Source organism: Aphanomyces astaci, assembly GCF_000520075.1.
Source record: "Aphanomyces astaci strain APO3 unplaced genomic scaffold supercont1.10, whole genome shotgun sequence".
Classification (NCBI taxonomy): Eukaryota; Oomycota; class Saprolegniomycetes; order Saprolegniales; family Verrucalvaceae; genus Aphanomyces; species Aphanomyces astaci.
In genome coordinates, this window is record NW_009798273.1 from 1,372,143 (window position 1) to 1,392,486 (window position 20,344).

Sequence of the window (20,344 nt, forward strand, 5' to 3'; positions counted from 1 at the left end):
ATGTAGCCAGCTAACCACGCACCTACAGTAGGTAGCTCGCGAGTATGTTCATGCATGTTGATCGTGAATCCACGGTAGCCACGAAAGGAAGCAAGCAAGCGATTGAGATAAACTTCGTTGGGCTTGTATGGCAACTTGAACAAGTGTGAGCTACGGTACTTTCTATAAATAGCCAGGCCCCCCGGTGGTTTCGGTTGTCGTTTCCATTAGCCATCACGTGGAGCTGGTGCAGCCAGGCGGCGCTAGAAGACTCACTCGAATGGATAAGGTGAGTAGGCCTCGGACGATTGCAGTGCGCCAGCAACAGCAGCAGCCCAAACCTCCTTCCCCCAACAAGCTCGCGGCCAAGCTCAAAGCCGCCAAGCATGCTCCAGTCAAAACAACCTGCAACAAGTTTGAGCTCTCAGATGTGTTTGCCACATCTCGACTGCGGGAACTGCAGAAAAATACAAAGAGCAGTGCGTCCAAGGTCAAGCCGGCATCTGCAACGTCGTCGCAGAATCATCACCATCCGTCCAACCAGGGCGAGTTGTCCAGTCCCACCAAACCCAAAACCACGGGCGCCTTCAAAGTTCGACCGATTGAAAAGACCAAATTTCGATACTTTTGTACGTACTACAGCAAGACTGTGTATACATACATATATACTTCTGTGGTACATAAATCCAACTTGAATCCTGTAGATGACCGTGCGGACTTGCCGCTTCGCGTAAACTTTTCAGGCGCGGTGCGCAAAGTTCAATGGTAGCACGCAACACGTGTTTCATATGTGTTCAAAGGAACAAAGCCACCACTGATTTTCGACCAATCTCATGTGTTGTTTTCGATATGGTTTGGCTAATTGATTTTTGGCCCCAGCTACTGCGCTATTTCAGATGATTGCCTAATCTAGTCTCGTACTACTAGTCTTCTCTACAAGTTGGCTTCGTTTTCGCCCGTTTTTGACAGAGGCTAATAACCATCATCGTATGTTTGTGTGTAGGCAAGTGGACATTACGCAGATCGACTATAGCCACTACTTGCCGTTGTTCTTTGAAGGCCTGCGCGAACTAGACGAGCCGTACCGGTTCCTTGCCCTCAATGGCACGATGGACATGTTGGAGAAGGGCGGTGACCGGCCGCTGACTTGCATTCCTCACCTCGTGATCCCCATCAAGCAAAACCTCATGACCAGACATCCCACCATTATGTGCATCCAAATGAAAGTGCTGCAAAAACTCGTGCTCACGTGTCCATACGCGGGCGAGGCTCTAGTCCCGTACTACCGTCAGATCCTGACCATTTTCAACCTCTTTGCCACGAAACGAGGTACGCAATGGGACTCTACTTATAAAGAGAGGAAAGTGTGCTGGAAGGCTTGCTTGATATTTTTAATATAATATATATATGTGGGAATATGTAGTGAATTGTGGAGACGCCATCGATTACGGCCAACGGCGAGACGAAAACATTGGTGACCTTATCATTGAAACTCTGTACATATTAGAGCGACATGGCGGCGAAGATGCGTTCGTCAACATCAAGTATGACAATGTTATGAACATACTAGTATATAGTAACGTTAGGTCGGTTTCATGATATTGTGTTTGGCTTTGTAGGTATATGGTGCCCACGTACGAAAGCTGCATGAGCTAACTAACGGACTTGGGTGCTGCCACAACGGCATCCATCCATCATAAACAAATAACCCCGACATATATCGACTTGGTCTGGAAAGTTGTTCCCACTCCACAATACTGATAATATATTTTACCCAATCGAATCTCGTCCTTTTACCTCGCACTGAACCTCGCCGCTTATGGCTACAGAATTTTGAAATGGTTTTTTGCTGATTATTGTCGATTTGATACAAATTTGGAGGGGGGGCAATCGAATCGCGCCGACCAAACAGATCATCCACAATCGATCTGATTGGCTGAATTTGATCGAGAAAGTTTTGATTGGCTAATAATTTTGAGCTTTTGGAGGTAGCCAATCAAATCGATTTGAATTCCAACGAGAAACCACGCCACAATACGAAATTTCACTCGAAAGCACAATAGCTACATACTTCTATTATCCATGTCCTTTCTGTGGATTATTTGGTAGCCAATCAAATGACGCAATGAGGTTTCAGCGAACGGGAGGCTGCGGGAAATGACGAACATAGCCATCGTTGGCGACATAAGCGAGGATAAACGTATGTCTAGACGAAGGAGTCGTCGAGTTTTGGTGCAAGGCTACTTTGTATTCGCTGTTCAAAACGTATACGTAGTATGTACTTCAAATTTTGGCCGCCAGTTACGATCCTGTTTGGAAAAGTATTCCACGAGAATACCGTTTCGTATTTTTAATATAAAATAAGTATGTCATAATTTATAAAAAGGATAACATCGAAATATAGCATCAAGTTAACATAAGGTAACATGAATGTTTGTCATAATTTATGACAATGTTAACTATCGAGAAAGTACAAGACTTTGTCGTTGAATTGCTCAGCAACGGCTGGTCTGGGCGTGATACATTTAATATGAAAACTGAAGAGATGGCTATATAACGAGACGTAATGTGTGGCAATTGCACTTATTTAGCATGCGTGAAGTGACCTCAAACATGCCAAAAAACTGAAATATAGCTTACTTTGGATGTGATTATACCCCGCAATAAGCATCGTAACACCGTCCATGCCGCTTTATTGCGTTGTATCAATGCTGCTGTACATGCTACCATGTTCTTGCGATGATCGGTGATCTCTGAGCCACGAAGCAGCACATAAAAGACAGCATTTTGGCGAAAACTTCAAATATAGTCCTATATTTCTCACGAACACGTATTGAATTGCGATACTTATCACCCTATTAATAGTAGAGGCGGCCCCTCGAGTAAACAATTTCGCATCAACGTTACTGTATCGCAAATGTTTCCTCACACACTCTGTCACCATCTGACTGTAGTGTTCCCATGTACTCATCTATGTCGTCGTCCATACTTTGATCCAGCGCGCGTTTGCTACCTCCACGAATGGTTCAAGCAGGTTCAGGGCGATGCCTTTCTGGTATCGTTAAGATTGGTCCTGAATGAAGAGCGGACACGTGCCATGGATGAAACGCAAGATCAAACAATACACAATTCTTCATTAGTCGGTGCAAATTGGTGGCGGCCACCGGCGAAGCAAGCCGATGCCGCGGGTGGCATACATCTTGGCGCAGGCGTTGCTAGTGTTGTGGACACGACGGAATGTGTCGTACAGAAGGCGAAGTTCTGCGGTCGTCAGAGGTTGGTGCTGGAGCTTCTGGAGGCACGTGACCATCGCTTGACATGCTTGGGCACCGTCGGACTTGCTGCAGGCGAACGGCACAACCTTGAAGAGCAGTTCCTTTGTCGTGAAACCATCGGTTCGACATGTGCATGTAGTTGCGGACCTTGATGACGGGACGAACGTCGGTGTGGCATGGAGCAGTGAACGCGCTTGGCGGTGGCATGCTTCACTGCTGCTGCTGCTGTCGTTGTCGCTATGCGTGGCTGGCTTGTCGCTCGATACAAGCACATGCTTGAGGACACAGGTACACTGGAAGGTGTCCATTCTGGACCTGAGATGTAGGACTGCCATGGACGAGCACGAATGCTGAAGTGGACGTGGACATGATGGACTTCGGAATCTGGCTGAATGTAGGTTCTTTTATTATTTTCATCACGAACCACAAGCTTCTCATACAAATATGAAGAGATATCCAAAACATTTTTTATATTTAACAACTTTGCGCAAAAACAATCCACCGAGTTCAAATCCAAACTTGCTATGTGAGACGAACCAAGATCGCACACCTTCTATGAAGCGCATGACACCCACCACTCCCCAAGGAAGCACAGAGATGGCGAGGAAGAAGACTCTTTCATGCATGACCGCGATGGTCCTGGACGAGATGGCAATGGACGAATTGTTGGTCCTTGCGAATGCTGCAGCAACACCCCCCATGACACCAATACGCACCCTCCGACGTGCCATATGGGCATCGCCTGAGCAGGGCGTCTGCACCTTGCGCGGTATTCGCCCTGTACCATCACGACGAGCACTCTGCATGCCTGCCTAATCGTGTTACAGAGCAACATGTTTAAGCTTCGCGTCTATCTCTACAAGGACACACGACCGACTATGGGAGCACGACGACAGAGTCGTCATTGCCGTCCGTCCGCATTACGACGACAGGGGAGATGGACTCGCTCTCCTTATCAAACGACACGTCGGACGCAGTCACCACGGGGGCGTCGGACACGACTTTGAGCATCCCAAGGGCGGACATGATCTTCAACTTTGATTTTGCGTGGCGCCATTTCGCTTGCGCGGTCAAGTTGGCGTGGATGCGGAAACACTCCATAAACTCGTTGATGTTGATCTCGTTGTCGTGGGTAAAGTCGAGCGATTTCATCAAGTCCTCGGGGTGCGTGAAGGGCTTCATACCCACTGGTAAGTGCTCGTTCAGGATTTCAATGCCAGCTTTGAGCTCGTCCAGGTTGATCGTGCCATTGCCATCTTGGTCGAACACTTGGAACAGCGCTTGGAGGCGCTTGCGATATCGGTACATGTTGTTGAACATGTCGCGCCGCCGCTTCCGAGTGTCCTCCGCCACCCGTTGTCCTCCGTCATGCTCATCCTCAATTTCCAAGCCTCGGACTTGGTACCGGTACAAAAACTCGACGTAGTTGATCGCTTGGGGGTCGGCTGGTTCCGTCGACGTAACCAGGGGCCGCACAATCGCCCAGTTCAGTTTGACCTGCAGCACGTCGTCCATGATGTGTTCCCAAGTAGACACGGGAATCACATGCGACTTGGCCTCGTCCGCTGCTTCAAAGCGCTCGAGCAAGTCGCTGCGGTGGGTGCAGATCATGTCGCACAGCCCTGCACCCATACTTAGCATGATAATAGCCAGATCGAAGGATTAGTATAGATATACGTACCGTCGAGGTTGGTCGCGACCAGGTTGGGGGTGTCGACACTATTAGTACTACTACTAGTAGTACTAGTTGCCATGTACTGGAAGAACGACGGCTTGGCACCGTTGGCGCCGCTGGGGATGCGCATGAAGCAGCCCAAGTTGTTGGCCACGCCGCAGTAATTAGACGCCGAAAACAATGTCACGAGCATGCCTACCATTATTTATATGAGACAAATAATAAATAAGTATAAATACAAACAAATAGATATAAAAGAATACGATATTATTTTTATAAATTTCTAGTCAAAGCATACAATAACTTTCGATTTATGAAAAACCACATACAATATATGCTCAGTTCCGTGACACTTTTTGGGACCCTTCGATGGAGGGGCTCCTTTACTCCAAATTGCTATTATAATAGTGTTTCTTAACGAAGAAAATTAATGCAGTTCCTAGAACTTAAAATCATGTCGAAATTCGTATTAGTGTTGATGGAAAATGAATTAAAAGAGTGGAAATATCGATAGGCTGAAAACAGTTCCGAGCCACTTGATTTTATCCAGTTATCTGTCAAAAATTGCATCTGATTGGCTGAAAATTTCAGAGTGAGGGTTTCTACCAATCATGCATCGTGGCACGGAACCAAAGTTGACACAGAACTGCGCCCATACGTATATATATATATATAATATAGTACATATGCAAACAATACATGCAATACATGTACTATGCTATTTGTGACACATGAACGCATCTTGCGTAGTACAATATATTATGTATACAGTACAATATACAACGTAGAGACAAAGAATACTCGACCTTCGATAGCACGAACAATTTATATATATATATATATATATATATTCAAACAATACCGTACGATTTGTAAAGCTACCATGGCCCATACTATATATATATTTATATATATAACAATACTCGAGGATACAACGTAGGGACTTGATCATATAACATATCTTTAAATATATATATTTCCTACCTTTGTCCCCGTAGGGCCAGGCAAACCCTTGCGGCACACACTCATGCGACCGAATGATCCAATCCAGTTTGTTATGTGCCATAAACTTGTGCACGTGGTTGGCGCCGTACTTGATCCCTATAGCAAACATACATATATAAATCATTCATCTCGTACAAACAAATATATATTCATATATATCGTCCAAGCCGAAGTATTTACCGGCGCCGCGACGGCTCTCGGCCCAGTCGTTGCCCAATGTCATGGGGTCGCTCCATAGGATGTCCTGGATGATTTGGTTCTGTTTGAACTGCAAAATATCAGACGGAGAAGCACCCGTGGGCGGCTTCTCCTTTGTCACTTCGTACTCGCTGCGGGGAATGGCGTCCAGCTCGTCCAGGCGGAGCGTGTGTTGACGTGGCACGCCCCCGTGCAAGATTAAAATGCGTTGGTCCAGCACCACCGCCAACTAGAATAATCACAACCAATTCAGAACAAACAATTAGAAATAAAGAAAAAGGGACAAATTATACAAAAAATGGAGTATATAAAAAAATATTCAAAAGCTTTTTTGCTACATTACGTTAACTCCCCTAGGACCATTTTTAAGTACGTCTAAGTCGAACAAGTATATTTTGACGTGCGTACTTAAGTGAATATAAATATATTGAGCTAAATATAGACAGAACAGAATCGCCCCTCCTCATGTCGCTGAATAAAGTTTCTTGAACATTTCTTCTCTTGATTGAAGTAAACAGGTTTCAGACAAATTAGTCCATTATTCCATGTACGTTTTAACGTCTAAGACGCATTTTGGTCCTGTGAAAACAAGTATAAACAAAAAAACAATCAATCGTTTTTTGAAAGATCAAAGCAAATAACGCAACAGCTTCAGTTCAAGCGAAATTTAAAATATTTAATATTCGTATATTTGAGATAAACACAAGAGTCATACGTACGATTTTAGATTCATCATCATACGCATCTCAATTCAACAGTGGAGTGCTAAGTCCAATCGAATCCATCGACTAGCCCATGAAATTTCAGTGATGTTTGGCCCAAGGATGCTTTTTTGGCCCAGTCGATTTTCATTTTATATGTAATCTTCGTAAGTATAAATTGGATAGTATCAAACGGTGTGTCGAGTCGATTTCTTCAATAAACTGCCCAGTGAAAAACTCGGTGAAAAGGACAACCCACCAATAAAACGTTATTTGTCGTCGAGAGGACGGGAAATAGGAGAGGGTTTATGCTTTGACAGACAGTATTGTGCTTTCGAGTGAAATTTCATTGTGTTGTGGCGTGGTTTCTCGTTGGAGTTTAAATCGATTTGATTGGCTACTTCAGATGAGCTCAAAATTATAAACCAATCAAAACCTTCTCAATAAAATTCAGCCAATCAGATCGATTGCGAATCGGTTTGGTTGGCGCGATTCGATTGCACCCCCTCCCCAAATTTGTATCAAATCGACAATATTCAAATGGAAACATCATAACAGAGAGAAATTGCCCGTCCGGAGCATACCAACGTGTAGATGGATTAAAAGCAACGAAAATGTCCGTACATTCGACCAGTGGCACAAGACTAGTTGCGAACAAGGCAACACAAATCAAATCAATACGAATAGATGATATAAAGCAATACATACATCGTATACTTCAAATACTAGGCAATAGTATTAACAAATGACGACCACTATCACGACTCCATTCTAACAAAACGTGACCAAACAGCAAACGTACCGGCAACCACGAAAACACGTAGCCAAACGTATCAAACACGTCCATGTCGTACTTGTCGAGGCATTCCTATCCATCAACGTTTTATTAATATATATCAAATATATATATATATATATATATCGAACCTTCATAAACCCCATCGACACGTTAATATACTTGTCTTCGTGGTTGCCGCGATTGACATGCACAGCATTGGGGTACAGCAGCACGAAGGCGAAGATAATGAGCGCGCACTCGACGCCACGGGGGCCGCGATCGACCAAGTCGCCGTTGAAAATGTATGGGTTCGTAGGGGACGGCAGTCCATTTTCATGAAAAATAAGCAGCAAATCGTCCAATTGGCCATGCAAGTCTCTACAAAAGGACAAAAAAACGTCGAAAAAAGATGAATTCCAATGGATCATGCACGGGCAAAGTCATTTATTTTTGGAGTTTATTTTGTCGAAGCATGTAATTTACATGCTGAAACCCAGTGGTAAGTAGTTCGGTTTTGATTCGGAAGATAGTTTTTTAAACGTTCATTTTAAATAAATATAGTCGTCGAAGTCGTCCGATACGAGAATTATATATCGGAAACTAGCTCTCAATATTCATTTTAAACATATATATATATATATATATATATATATATATATAACAATGGCGGAGATAAGCATACCCGACAACAGTTAGGTGCGGATGCGGAGCAATGTTGAGGTACGTGACGTTGGGCTTGTCTTGAAGCACTGCCAGGGTCGAGAAGAGGATCTGCATCACGTATTCCCGATGCAACGGCTGATGGCGCTTGAAGCCGTCCACGAGGTCGATGGCATTCTAGGACCGAGTTACGAGTCATGGACATGACATGGAAGGTGAGACGTGGACGTACTTGAGGGGTGAGGGGGTAATCCAAGCGCACGCCTTCGTACATGTCGGAGATGTCGATTTGCACGGTGGACAAGGTTCTGCTCAACTGGTGGTCGGACACATCGTCCTTTCTCGGCATGTACTCGTGCAACGCATTCAGGAACGACGTGAGCTCGAGCAAGTCGGCTTCTTCGCGAGATTCCAAGTCGTTGAACAGCTACATTTATACACTCTTCCATGAGCATGCATAACTCATCGTTCAACACGACGGTACTGTACCTTCCACTGCGTCAACGAGAAGCGATCATCGGTGACACACGCGGGCGACGTGGGCTCTGTCTCCGTGCACACAGACACACCCAGTGCATCAGAGAAAATAGGACTTGATGTGTCCACGAGACCTCCTCGGCGGCTGGCCTTTTTCGCGGCGCGGCTGTGCTTGTTACCCATGGAGGTGGTCGCAAGTTGAGTCTCGTTTGCCCTTTTATGCAATTGCCAGTCAGAAGTTAAGTCCGGATAATAGTGACACTCCGGATAATGAACCCAGAGGTCACGTTTACAGTACATTCAATGGATGGATACAATTGGTGGAAATTCAACCAATGAGGTCATTGATAGGACCAGTTTCAATCTTGATTGGCTGTTCCAATCTTATTCCCTTATTCGGGTCACGTCGGACATTTCCGAGAACATGGAGATGCCGTCGAAGAAGCGATCGCCGTGGCCCAAAGCGTCGCCGATGTCCGCAGTACTCTTCACCCAGGAACTCATGGATGCCATCACTGCGTATCAGAATGGAATCTACCTGGTTCTGCGCCCGTTCGTGGGTCTAACACGCGACTTACTATATCTCAGGGATTTGCTGCGGAGCCCTACCACAATGGACAATTGGCTTGATATCAACTCTGTCACGTTTGCATTTGAGCCCCTTCACGACGTCTTGGAGCCTTGGTACGATCTCCACGGTACCGCGTGCGTCTTCAAGTTGTTTGCTTGTTTGCCGCGCCTGCGAAATGTTGTAATTGCACACGCCGCGTTCAGCGGAAACCTGGCAATGTTGAGCATGCTTCCACTCGACATGTTGCGTCAAGTCCGGTACTTGCTGCTGGATCTGGCGGCTGCGAATGGCCACATGCGTGTCCTCAAGTTTCTCGATGCTGTCGTAGGCCATGAAGGCTGCACTACTTTTGCAATGGACGTAGCCGCCCTCCGAGGCGACCTCGACGTGGTTCGCTATTTACACGCATACAGAAACGAAGGGTGTTCAGACCAGGCTATCATGGATGCCGCGGAGAACGGACATTTGGAAGTTGTGCAATTCTTACACACCCACTACCCCCTCACGGCGCACAGCTTGACTCTAGCATTGACGGCTGCCGCGGCCACAAATCGCCTGGATGTGGCGACATACATTGTTCACGAACTCGGGAGTGATGGTCATGGCTCGACAAACGAGATCGATGCCGCCGCGTACAATGGCCATCTGGCAATGATCAAGATGTTGCACCAGCACAATTATGGATGTACGACCAACGCAATGGACGACGCCGCTGAGGACGGTCAACTGGAGGTCGTCAAATGGTTGCATACCCACCGGACTGAAGGCTGTACGATCAACGCCATGGGCCAGGCAGCAGAAAATGGCCATCTGGAGACTGTCCAATGGCTCCATACCCATCGTGGGGAAGGGTGTCCAGATTGGACCCTCGAACGAGCTGCTTATGCTGAACAGTGGGACGTGGTGAAGTTTCTTGTGACGTGGCAGCTTGGAGGCGATGCAAAGACAGTGATGGAAACGGCCAAGCAAGACTCGCGCGACGACATTGCGGTCGGGCTGGCAGTTATTTTGGACGAGACGTCGACATTATTACTGAATGGCTTTTGAGAACTGCATCAGCGAGGCTGGTGTCGTAACGATTTAAGCTTACTGGGATTTATACCATCCGATCCGAATGGTCCATCTTATGTACTAGTTTCGCATCCAAGTACTCTCTGAATTTGGTCCAGCTGTGCCAGAGTACATACAATATTGTCAGCAATACGTCGATAATACTAGGTAGCATATTAGTACATAGCAAAGGGGATTTTGAAGTTGTTCTGTTATTACTACTGGTAGTTATTGCACAGTTGGCGATGGAGTAATTTGGTTTTTGGCTTTGTCGTTCTTTACGTAAAGTGACACGTAATTCCTTCAATATAAGTACATACTTGGACTCCAGTATATCAAGCGCAGATATGGTGCACCATATCAAATTTGTGCTTTTCGATAGCATAAGCAATTGAGGAGATTTTGATCGTGTCCTGTGACGTATACCCAACTCTTTCAAAAATTCACTCTAGGGGTTATATTAGTTTGTGTTCAATTCAACCCTACGGCTAGCTTTCGAAACTTGGCTAGGATGTCACCGACACTGGAGTCGGTGGGAGGGGTGTTGAGGATACTCTCCTTCTTGAGCTTTGGAGCTGTGTACTGCCTTGTGTTGAACCCCTTTTCCTAGCATATCAACATGTCAGCCACAGCTCATAGTTCATCATTACCAGCACAGCGAGATTGGTTAGAGTATCGTCCTCGTTGCATTGGGCCTTCCAGCTGTTTCCTGTATGAGTGTGGTCTGCCTTGTCAGGGGTTGTCGACGGATTGGACTCAGCCGTGGAATGTGATTGGGGGGGTGGCGAGTTCAATAACGCCTTTAACCTGTCGGCACTCATACCAATGGCCACACCTGTAAATAAATTGTAATGTGTTAAGTGTAGTCTATTCACCGAAACATTTGAACCAAATAAGTACCTCGGGCCTGTTTACGTGGCAGTTTGTTGTGAAAGGCAGCCGACGCGTTGAGTTCCGACGTGACTGGATTGAAATGACGTGAAGCCGACTGCCGTCCAAGGGGAGACCATGTCACACATTACACTTTATCATTCGGTCAAGAGTATGTACCGTGGGTCGATGTCCAAAGGTCACTGGCTTTTTTAGTGAATGTTGCGTCGACGGACTATATGGACTAGTCAAAGCAGGGTACTGTAATCACGACAGCGTACCTTGCCTTCGACCGGCTTGGATGACGTTGCGTTGCGATAGTCATGGACGCGTTGTAGGCTGGGAAGTTCACTGCCAACGACGCTGAGTTCTGTTCCTTATTGATTTGAACATGCGGTAGCCGTTCCGGTGGTAGATGGATCTATTGTATCATTGCAAATGATGAGTGGGAAAGGAATCCGACGAGATGGTGACAAGTCAGGCGTATTACATCAGTGTGGTTGTGCGGGTTTTGGGTGCGAGGGGTGGCAAACGGGGACAGTTTCGTAGTGTGAAGTTGGGGGTTCTACCATCACATTCAATTGTTTGGCTCTCTGCGATATTGTAGCACGCAGCAGTACCTTGTTGAAATTGCGAAGGGAAATTTCGTCTTGGAGCTGTCTGTCGGTACAAAATGGATTGTCTTCGTCCACTTTGGGCTCTCGCACACGCTTCTTCGATAGTGTTGACAGAGCCAGTTCATGTTTCTGCATGATTTTGAGCTCCTTTAGCATTCTGCGTTCGCGGGCAACCTCATCGGCGGTCAGTGGCGGCGGCCGTGGCATTGTTTCTAATGTGTGTCGTTTCGTTGTCCAATCACAGCATGACAGGGACGGACTAATGCTTAGTTCATATTAATATTGTGCTGTTCACCGTGGTAATAGTAAGCTTTAAAATAGTTGGCTTAGTTTTAAATATTCCAGTCTATATTTATTTAAATTCAACCCAGAGAATGAAGTCATCCCTCCTTAGGAGATCCGAAATCACCAATCATATCACTCGGCAATCTATTTCCAGGTCCAATTGGCCATGGAATCGGATGCGAAGGATGCGCGGCATGCCAAGATGTCCCGGCGGCCGACGAGGGCACCCCAAGAGATGAAGCTATGTATGGCCTCACCACCAAGCTCCCCAACGTCATCTACGTCGCCGACCTCCTGGGTCGGATCCACGAGTCCTGTCGTAGCACCGGTAGAACTTGCAATGTGAACCAACTCAATTCTGCATGGTTTGCATGCGTAGCCTTGACAAAAACGACTGTAGAACATTGTAGATCGAACTGTGAAAACAAGGAGTCAATTTCGAGTAACCATTTCGGCGGATGCACTAGGCACATCCACAGAGGTACTGTACTGTACATCAAGCAGCAGTCGACTTGACAATGAACGAAACACACACTTCCTGTCGTAGGACCGAGGAAGCGGTTGGTCCAGTCCTCGTGCACTACCCTATCGACCACTTGGAAAACCCGACCTAAGCATGAAGCTGTCGCCGAATCTGCGATCTCCCAACGTGCGCAACGAAAGCCAGGCAAAAAGTGGGTTTTGCCCCTCCAAGTCCAACGACGTTCGCTCCAACGAACCCACGACACCGTATGGACTGTGATTTTACATCATAGCGACATCGTCTCATGTCGTCGTCACGTATGCAGAAACGGAAGAACGGAGTCCAGCAACCCAACCTCAGGGACGTTTACATTGGCGGACGACATGGTTGGACTCAAAACGCATTCAAATTTGCCAGCGTACTCGCCTTCCCACATCAAACACCTGCAATGCCCCACCCGAGTACAAACCGACCCTTCGTATGCGGTGCTACAACAAGCCATTCGCGATTGTGCAGTGCGGGTGTGTTCCGTCAAGTATGGGGGCTGTGCGTTTTCCCGTGCAATGGTGCCTCAGTACGACTGCCTTCCCCAGCACGATCACCTTCTTTTCATGACGAGAACTCTCTGTTTCACGTAGCGGAGCCAACGACGTGGTCCGCGACCTGCCTTCAACGACGTCCTTGTCGCCTGAAAAGCATGTGTACCTACCCTACACAACCCGAAAACCGCAGAGTTCGCCACCTGTACCTCCACTGACCACCCTGCACGACTTTATGATCGATTCCGAAGCCAACTCAAAGCTGCAAAAGAGCGTCCCCTCCAGCCCCAGCAGCCGATCTCTCCGTGGGGGTCGTCACTTGCACTCGCCCCCCCATTCCCCGCATCACTTACACATCCCCTTGCCGCATGTACCCCTGCACGATACATCGCCATCGACTTCGTCGAAAGCCATGGAATCCCCCGCCACCTCCTCTGACGCCCACGCCGCCTACGTAGACGCCCTAAGCAAGTCCTTGGACGGCGTGCTGGCCCCCTTAGTTACCCACCCTTCCCAGAGACTCAGCTCGTACTCGGCATCATCCCCACTGCAGCCGTCAGCCGCCCTACCGGACGCCTCACCTTGTGGCGCCAACAATATGCCACTGTCCTTGGTTCAAACTGTGGCCCCACCACTGGCCCTTCCCCCGTCGAGCTTGCATCCTCATCAATATCATTCTCATCTGCATGGCATCGAGCGGCTCCAACTCGTGATCGCCGCGAGAGAAGATATGAAGCAAGTGTTCTCCCACGACTTGCTGGCCATCTTGCGATCACTCGACCACGGACGATGGACGTGCTTTTGCCTCAAATACGCCGCCTTTCACACCCACAGAGACCTCCACGTAGCCCTGTTCCACATGAACGACTTGTCCGAGACAACCCGGAGACAAAACATGGCTGCCGCCGCCTTCCATGCTGCCACATGGTTTACAGGCTTGCTGGCTGTCGTGGCGAAGTTTACCCCAATTAACGCCCATCACACAGCACCACCAGCTACTCCCCCGCCCGCCTGTGCATTTGTCCTCGACACCATTCGACAGGTATAAAGTACTCTTTTCTTCAGGGGGGTAGGTATAAAACGATATCGATGCATGGTGGGCATGTATTCGGTTGGGACTGATCCACGAAGATACTTTTTCGCGGATACATTTGAGCTTTGATGATACTTTTTCGCGGATACATTTGAGCTTTGGTAGATGGTCGAATCTGGCTACGAGATTCACCGCGCGGTGGTATGCAGCCTCGTGCTATGCATGACGGAAAGTGAGCTCCAGTTGGAATCGACGCAGGTATAAATATATATATTGATAAATAATTCGTAATAATGAAACTGTATATAAAAATACGTTGGGTGAGTAGGCCGTGTTGATGTACTTGCGAAGTGTCGTGCAGTTGTCGTTGGACGACTGGGAACGGTTTTTCGCGAGTGCTCATTTGCAGCCACCGCGCGAAGTGCTTGAGCATCGAGCTCAGCTCCAGGTTTGAGTGGCTTTACTGTATATCGAAACATTAGAATTATATATATACGAAATGTGAAATATATATATACACTAGTACCATATATCCACATATCCAAGGTGTGTCCTCATGTAAGATTTGTAATTAGCACGCAGCAAGGAAGCGGTCGAAAATGAACTTTGCGAAAATCAAACAAGTTATCCGGACCAAGGGCATGATGGAGGCGGTGGTCATACCCCGCATGCATTTGATCCATCGCCAGAGTCCCACGATGCCACCAAATGGACACGTGGCACGCCCTACGACCGACCTTCCATCGTCGTAGACGTGGCCATATATATTAATTATAGACGCACTATTTGCTATGTACAATACACGGTTGGTTGAGTCTTCTTTTGGAAGTGGCCGACGATATACGTACATATTGGTAAGTTTGCATACCAAACTCACCGATTCGATAAAGTCTACCCAGGGCTCGAGTGTAGTACTAACACGACTTGGTATTCTTTTTCAAGGATAAAAAGTGTAAGGTATTATTGTCCTTTTACCCACAAATTGTACTTTGGTACTGTTTCGCCAAGTCTATTGATTCTTTGTACTGACTTTTGTTAATGTAAAACATAGTGGTAGTCCAGTGCAAACTAATTTAAATCACACACTAATTGAATGTTAAATGGATCGAACAGTGGATTTGATTGGCTAGTTGAATTCTGGGTTTTGATTGGTCGTATATCAATTGCCTGCCGAATTATTTGGTTATTCTGCTCTTTCGATTGAGCACCCAAACACTTCAATTTCGAATCGACTTGCCAATATGAAATATGATTGAACGTTCAAATCGGCCGAGTCTCTTTTTTGACAAAACCCCAGTAGCAAGTGCGACAGCGTTTTGATGCTATTCCTTACTAGTACGTACGAACCCCCAACAGATGAACGCACACAACGTTCGTCAAGCCAGGGAAGGCCTGAACGATGCCATATGTTACACGCGAGATAGTTTAATGCTATGTTCTAAAAGTCAGGGTCCCACGCACACGGGGTCACGTCCTTGAGCTCGTCGGTTATCCGCTCAAAATTGGACGAGTCCATGTTGTTCTTGAGCTGGGGGATGATCGGCGGCGTGAGTTTGTGCTTGAGTAGGCCGTCCCAGTCGTAGCCCGAGAACCATCTGTGGTTAATGATATCCCCCACGCCGTGCTTGAGGTTCCCAAGTCTCCGCACGGGGTTCTGGGCCAGTAGCTTCTGCACCAAGTCTATACACGTCCGGCTACAACCAACGTTTTGTTAGCAACGCTTAAATGTAAATACCCATGTTTAATATATACATTGCTGTGTACCTAAAATGCACGGGAAACTTGATGTTCCCAGTCAAGACGAGCGAATACACTTGCATGGGATCGTCCGCAAAGAAAGGCACGGTGCCGGCAATCAGCTCGTAGATCAACACTCCCAACGCCCAATAATCGACCGCCTTGTCGTGGCCCTACCCAACCACCACAAGACCATCACTCTTCATCGCGACACCACAGATTGCCACGTCATAGATCGAGAAGTCCAACTTACTCGATTCAGGATGATTTCTGGCGCCAAATAGTCTGGCGTGCCACACAATGTCCACGTGCGTTCGGGCACAACCTTGGCCAGTCCGAAATCCACCACCTAGTATCCATCACATATATTTCTATTATATCCACTATCGTAATCAGCATGGATGATTGGCCAATATATCCATATATTCGCTGATCAACTGTTTCAATATATATAGCTTCATTTGCTTAAAGGCGGAATCAATGCAATGATTGATACATGGGTAGCACAGACAAGTTAACTATTATCATTCATAATACATTGCCCAATCCTATATATACAGAAACAGTGTATATATATATATATATTGAATCAATCCATATATTCGACCTATATTGAAACACTGTTCAAACTATATATGTATATATATTGAAATAACAGGTCCAATATATATATATATATATATACATTCACCACGCCATGTGTACCTTGAGGAACCCACTGGCGTCCAAAATGAGGTTTTCGGGTTTCAAGTCCCGGTACGCAATCATCTTTTGATGCATGTGCTCAAATGCGAGCACGACGGACGCCACATAAAACCTCGCGGCCGTCTCTTCGAACCGCTCACGGCGTCGCAGAAACGTAAACAATTCGCCGCCGAGGGCCAGTTCGAGCAAAAAGTACACGTACAAATCGTCCTTGTACGTGTGGTGTAGCTTGAGAATGAACGGGTGGTCCAGCATCATCATGACCTTCTTCTCATTCACGACGTGATCCTTGAGGTTGTTGGCCACAATGTGTGACTTCACGAGGCATTTGAGGGCGAATGTCTGGTCCGTCTGCATGTGGCGCACGAGCTTGACGCGCCCGAACGCGCCGCTGCCGAGCGCGTGCATGATCTCCAAGTCCTCGAAAGGAATGTCCAGCTTGTACTTGATGCTCGCTGCCCTGGACAAGTCCAACACTGAGCTCTTTTTCGAGCTAATCAGCAATGGCACGTCGGGTCGATCCATGAGTTCCTATCACCAGACATGGACAACACTCTTCACATATATTTGTTGAGTCAAAGATACAACAACGGGGCGTTTAGTTGATAGAGCGTTACTCCGACACTTGTATATATATATATATATATATACATACTCGACAATTGCACACAACAATTTATATATATATATATATATATATAGGGACATGCACTCGAAAACACGATTCAGCCAAAGGTATTTTTTCCAATTCATTGGCTGGGAGGACATACGGGGGGAATATGTGACACTGTAAACACAATGATCTTCACACTCGGTGGAGATAGTGTGAAGTTTGAACATTGGAAGCTACAGGCTACTACTGTATACAAGTATTTGAAAACACCAAGAATAACTATTTAACTTATGCTAAACGAATATTCACACACGATATTATTCCAACAATTGATCGAGTTTTATCTTTAGCTGAAACTAATAGACATCCGTTTGATTTACCAGAAGCTGAAGCTGAATTAGTTTCAGGTTATAATGTTGAATATTCTGCTATGGTATTGTGTGATAAATAAAATTCAATTATTTCACTACTATGGTATTCCTGTACGAACAACATTACACACTCTTTTATAATAGTACGTATTATTTTCAAAACCCAACAACCATATATATATTTGGACAACATCGAGCTATGCCTCGTGGTGGCATATATATAATATATATCGATTCGCACCTGCAACGACCCGAGCATGGCACTAAAATGATCTCTTGACAGCACGAGCAGCTGCACATCGGTCGTCGATACACACGTGGCACTCCTTGTGTCGTCCTTGAGCAGCGCTAGCTCCCCAAAGTGGTCGCCGCTGGACATGACCCTGACAAACTCGTCGACTTCGGTGGCCGCGTTGAGCTTGGTGACTTGGACCTCCCCAGACGTGATGACGTAGAAATGCTCGCCCATCTCGCCTTCTCGGAATATAACAGTGTTGGACTCGTACTCTTCCCACTGCATCGCCGCCGCCACACGGATGATCTCAGCCGAGCTGAGCTTCTTGAGCACTTCGACTTGGCGGAGGAATTCCACGGCCTTGGCATGCCGCATTGCTTCATGTGTGGTGCAAATCTCTACAGAAACACACCAGCCATGACGACAGAAATGCCAATCACAACAAGTTGACACAATTTATTGTGGATTCGATACGGATTTCCAGACCCCGTCGAATCGAATCGACGCTATTGGCTAATTCATTTTTGAGTGGATTTGATTGGCTCGAAAGGACAAGTATATTCAACCAATCAGACAGAACTCCGGCGTGATTCAAGATTGATTTGACAAACCAGGGTTTTGGAAGTTTATAGCGAATTCACAAATATATATATAGGTGCACGCAAGTCTACAGTAGATGCTTCTGAAATCAAGGGGACGAAAATGAAATAAATATGTACGCAACACTATTGATGTATACGAACTACGTGCCTCTGTTGCGGAAAGACCTACTGGTAGACCATTATAGAAATTGTACAGTACATTATAATATGAAATATGGTCTTATAATGTAATAAATATCAGACGTGTGTTTTGATTCAAAAATGATACAATTACCCATTCGATATACATATATATATATATATATGCATCCAGGGTTGGCAATATATGAATGTATATACATTCTTGAGTATATACAATATATATATATATATATATATTGTAAATACTCAAGATATATCCATACAAGTCGAAAGCAACAGGTTGGCATACACGATTACGAAACATAGTCCAAATCATCATAGCAATCATAAGGTGTGACCTCGGAAATCGTTGCGATCCAGCGCCCACAGCACTACCGACGACTTGGACTTGATTGTGGCGGCGCGGGGGGTGTTGCATAGCAGCGCTAGCTCTCCGAATCCCATGCCGGAGGTGAGGGCCCCGAACTTGATGGGCGGGTTCGTCTTAACTGACACGAGGATATCGAGGGTGCCGGACTGCACCACGTAGAAATTCTCTCCCTGGTCGCCCTGCGTGATGATTTCAACTCCGGCTTCGTGTTCGCGGCACTGGAACGCGTCGACGCAGTCAGATTGTTCGCCTTGGGATAGCCCTTGAAACAGGATGTTGCTTTGAATCGCCTACGAAAAAATTGGATATGAAACCAGTCGAAAACGCCAGTGTAGATGATGTGCTTTTGCGGTTCTGGTGCTGGAATGAACAATGAACTGTGCGTGAATAGGTTGTTACTTTGAGAATGAGCTCCTTGGACCCGTCCGACTTGGGGTACACGACTTTTTTGTACTTGGTCGGGGCCTTTTGCATCACTTCGGCCGACACTTCGACGCGCCGCTTCTTGGCCGGGTCCACCGACTTGCGTTCGTGCGCCCTCGTCGCGAACGACGTCGTGCTCGGAGACTGCGAGATGAGCGGATGCCCTGGGCCGCCTTTGGACAAGGATGGGCGCCCCACTACGCTCGGACGTGTGGCCTTGGAGATCTCGTGGGACTTGGTCAAGTCGTGCGTCGCCTTGGCCGCCGCCTCCTCGGCGGACGCCTTAGACGCTTCCAGCGACTTGGTCAGTGCTTGCAATCGCATGATCTCCGCCTCCTTTTCTTCGAGCGCTAGTCGAAGGTCGGCCATTTCCTGCGTGGACGCTCCGGCACCCATGGACCTGGCTGCGCGGAGGTGCGAAACGACTTTGTGATGAACAACCTATTTTGGTAGGGCAGCGGTTACAGTACTTGGACAGTCCGGCCGTAACCGTTCTTGCATTGAGCTTATACCGACTGGCCAATCACGTTGCAGGCAAAAGTATATACGGATAAAGATCCGGATAATATCAATCTATTGCACAGGTACTCCTTGCCATGTGTAGCCAACCAATGAAGTACTACTTCGAAGTACGTAGTACGTTACTGTTAATACCCCCGAAACTAAACGATAACCGCCCTTAGAGTATGACATGAACTACTAGTATGCGTATACTAGTGTATGTGGAGTCAAACATCAAGCGTGGAATGACGGTCTGTCATTGAGTGTGAATGGCATCTTCGTTCAAATCCAGAATGCATGTACCGTACAGTGTATATGTATTGCGACAGGTGAAATTTCACAACCGGCCGACACTCGTTCTCAAAACGTTTTTAATCCATTGTGCCATACAAATTTGAAGTATATATTCACCATATTCCCATCAGTTATTACAAGAGCATTATCAGTTATTACAGGAGTCGCAATAGATT

At 46.6% G+C, this 20,344-nt stretch overlaps 8 protein-coding genes across 12 annotated transcripts; 3 read left to right on the plus strand and 5 right to left on the minus strand.

The window, feature by feature from the left end:
- The first annotated feature begins 208 nt into the window (after positions 1 to 208).
- On the plus strand, positions 209 to 1,762 carry H257_05604 (hypothetical protein). Its single transcript, XM_009830529.1, has 5 exons — positions 209 to 608; positions 684 to 744; positions 983 to 1,308; positions 1,403 to 1,523; positions 1,599 to 1,762. Exons 1-5 carry the CDS (start codon positions 260 to 262, stop codon positions 1,633 to 1,635), a joined length of 894 nt encoding a protein of 297 aa, XP_009828831.1. The 5' UTR covers positions 209 to 259; the 3' UTR covers positions 1,636 to 1,762.
- A 1,331-nt stretch (positions 1,763 to 3,093) lies between these two features.
- On the minus strand, positions 3,094 to 3,634 carry H257_05605 (hypothetical protein). Its single transcript, XM_009830530.1, has one exon. The coding sequence runs from the start codon at positions 3,587 to 3,589 to the stop codon at positions 3,116 to 3,118; it is 474 nt and encodes a 157-aa protein (XP_009828832.1). The 5' UTR covers positions 3,590 to 3,634; the 3' UTR covers positions 3,094 to 3,115.
- Positions 3,635 to 3,742: 108 nt separating this feature from the next.
- H257_05606 (hypothetical protein) lies at positions 3,743 to 8,962 on the minus strand. The gene is made up of 9 exons (XM_009830531.1): positions 8,761 to 8,962; positions 8,504 to 8,698; positions 8,294 to 8,448; positions 7,761 to 7,989; positions 7,636 to 7,701; positions 6,115 to 6,361; positions 5,914 to 6,030; positions 4,936 to 5,124; positions 3,743 to 4,876 (listed from the first exon to the last, which is right to left on the minus strand). Exons 1-9 carry the CDS (start codon positions 8,929 to 8,931, stop codon positions 4,131 to 4,133), a joined length of 2,115 nt encoding a protein of 704 aa, XP_009828833.1. The 5' UTR covers positions 8,932 to 8,962; the 3' UTR covers positions 3,743 to 4,130.
- Positions 8,963 to 9,148: 186 nt separating this feature from the next.
- Positions 9,149 to 10,434, minus strand: H257_05607 (hypothetical protein). The gene has a single exon (XM_009830532.1). It carries the CDS (start codon positions 9,650 to 9,652, stop codon positions 9,326 to 9,328), a length of 327 nt encoding a protein of 108 aa, XP_009828834.1. The 5' UTR covers positions 9,653 to 10,434; the 3' UTR covers positions 9,149 to 9,325.
- On the plus strand, positions 9,154 to 10,440 carry H257_05608 (hypothetical protein). Its single transcript, XM_009830533.1, has 2 exons — positions 9,154 to 9,576; positions 9,648 to 10,440. Exon 2 carries the CDS (start codon positions 9,674 to 9,676, stop codon positions 10,364 to 10,366), a length of 693 nt encoding a protein of 230 aa, XP_009828835.1. The 5' UTR covers positions 9,154 to 9,576; positions 9,648 to 9,673; the 3' UTR covers positions 10,367 to 10,440.
- A 370-nt stretch (positions 10,441 to 10,810) lies between these two features.
- H257_05609 (hypothetical protein) lies at positions 10,811 to 12,084 on the minus strand. Its single transcript, XM_009830534.1, has 7 exons — positions 11,860 to 12,084; positions 11,730 to 11,804; positions 11,521 to 11,660; positions 11,420 to 11,474; positions 11,270 to 11,357; positions 11,020 to 11,204; positions 10,811 to 10,975 (listed from the first exon to the last, which is right to left on the minus strand). Exons 1-7 carry the CDS (start codon positions 12,061 to 12,063, stop codon positions 10,841 to 10,843), a joined length of 882 nt encoding a protein of 293 aa, XP_009828836.1. The 5' UTR covers positions 12,064 to 12,084; the 3' UTR covers positions 10,811 to 10,840.
- A 200-nt stretch (positions 12,085 to 12,284) lies between these two features.
- On the plus strand, positions 12,285 to 14,989 carry H257_05610 (hypothetical protein). 5 transcript variants are annotated; one of them, XM_009830535.1, is made up of 8 exons: positions 12,285 to 12,469; positions 12,542 to 12,622; positions 12,689 to 12,870; positions 12,930 to 13,178; positions 13,243 to 14,185; positions 14,342 to 14,434; positions 14,505 to 14,624; positions 14,752 to 14,989. In XM_009830535.1, the coding sequence occupies exons 1-8, from the start codon at positions 12,308 to 12,310 to the stop codon at positions 14,926 to 14,928; spliced, it is 2,007 nt and encodes a 668-aa protein (XP_009828837.1). In that variant the 5' UTR covers positions 12,285 to 12,307; the 3' UTR covers positions 14,929 to 14,989. The 5 variants fall into 5 exon arrangements, with proteins under 5 accessions (XP_009828837.1, XP_009828839.1, XP_009828840.1 ...); XM_009830537.1 differs by having other exon boundaries at positions 12,285 to 12,622; XM_009830538.1 differs by lacking the exon at positions 14,752 to 14,989 and having other exon boundaries at positions 13,243 to 14,212; positions 14,505 to 14,665.
- A 544-nt stretch (positions 14,990 to 15,533) lies between these two features.
- On the minus strand, positions 15,534 to 19,805 carry H257_05611 (AGC/PKA protein kinase). The gene is made up of 7 exons (XM_009830540.1): positions 19,350 to 19,805; positions 18,919 to 19,240; positions 17,844 to 18,235; positions 16,619 to 17,149; positions 16,167 to 16,262; positions 15,941 to 16,086; positions 15,534 to 15,870 (listed from the first exon to the last, which is right to left on the minus strand). The coding sequence occupies exons 1-7, from the start codon at positions 19,767 to 19,769 to the stop codon at positions 15,615 to 15,617; spliced, it is 2,163 nt and encodes a 720-aa protein (XP_009828842.1). The 5' UTR covers positions 19,770 to 19,805; the 3' UTR covers positions 15,534 to 15,614.
- Positions 19,806 to 20,344: the final 539 nt, after the last annotated feature.

Excerpts from the sequence above, each read along its gene's own strand:
- H257_05606 (XM_009830531.1), bottom strand. The coding sequence starts at position 8,931 with ATGGGTAACAAGCACAGCCGCGCCGCGAAAAAGGCCAGCCGCCGAGGA. Across the intron at positions 8,449-8,503 it reads ATTACCCCCTCACCCCTCAA|AATGCCATCGACCTCGTGGA; the intron begins GTACGTCCACGT and ends ACTCGGTCCTAG. Across the intron at positions 4,877-4,935 it reads GGTCGCGACCAACCTCGACG|GGCTGTGCGACATGATCTGC; the intron begins GTACGTATATCT and ends GTATGGGTGCAG.
- H257_05607 (XM_009830532.1), bottom strand. The coding sequence starts at position 9,652 with ATGGCCTACGACAGCATCGAGAAACTTGAGGACACGCATGTGGCCATT.
- H257_05608 (XM_009830533.1), top strand. The coding sequence starts at position 9,674 with ATGGACGTAGCCGCCCTCCGAGGCGACCTCGACGTGGTTCGCTATTTA.
- H257_05605 (XM_009830530.1), bottom strand. The coding sequence starts at position 3,589 with ATGGCAGTCCTACATCTCAGGTCCAGAATGGACACCTTCCAGTGTACC.
- H257_05604 (XM_009830529.1), top strand. The coding sequence starts at position 260 with ATGGATAAGGTGAGTAGGCCTCGGACGATTGCAGTGCGCCAGCAACAG. Across the intron at positions 609-683 it reads GACCAAATTTCGATACTTTT|ATGACCGTGCGGACTTGCCG; the intron begins GTACGTACTACA and ends TGAATCCTGTAG. Across the intron at positions 1,309-1,402 it reads CCTCTTTGCCACGAAACGAG|TGAATTGTGGAGACGCCATC; the intron begins GTACGCAATGGG and ends GGGAATATGTAG.
- H257_05609 (XM_009830534.1), bottom strand. The coding sequence starts at position 12,063 with ATGCCACGGCCGCCGCCACTGACCGCCGATGAGGTTGCCCGCGAACGC. Across the intron at positions 11,661-11,729 it reads ACCCGCACAACCACACTGAT|ATCCATCTACCACCGGAACG; the intron begins GTAATACGCCTG and ends ATGATACAATAG. Across the intron at positions 11,205-11,269 it reads GCCACGTAAACAGGCCCGAG|GTGTGGCCATTGGTATGAGT; the intron begins GTACTTATTTGG and ends ATTTATTTACAG.
- H257_05610 (XM_009830535.1), top strand. The coding sequence starts at position 12,308 with ATGGAATCGGATGCGAAGGATGCGCGGCATGCCAAGATGTCCCGGCGG. Across the intron at positions 14,186-14,341 it reads TCCTCGACACCATTCGACAG|ATGGTCGAATCTGGCTACGA; the intron begins GTATAAAGTACT and ends GAGCTTTGGTAG. Across the intron at positions 14,625-14,751 it reads AGCATCGAGCTCAGCTCCAG|CACGCAGCAAGGAAGCGGTC; the intron begins GTTTGAGTGGCT and ends ATTTGTAATTAG.
- H257_05611 (XM_009830540.1), bottom strand. The coding sequence starts at position 19,769 with ATGGGTGCCGGAGCGTCCACGCAGGAAATGGCCGACCTTCGACTAGCG. Across the intron at positions 18,236-18,918 it reads GGATCGCAACGATTTCCGAG|AGATTTGCACCACACATGAA; the intron begins GTCACACCTTAT and ends GTGTTTCTGTAG. Across the intron at positions 15,871-15,940 it reads AAGTTTCCCGTGCATTTTAG|CCGGACGTGTATAGACTTGG; the intron begins GTACACAGCAAT and ends CGTTGGTTGTAG.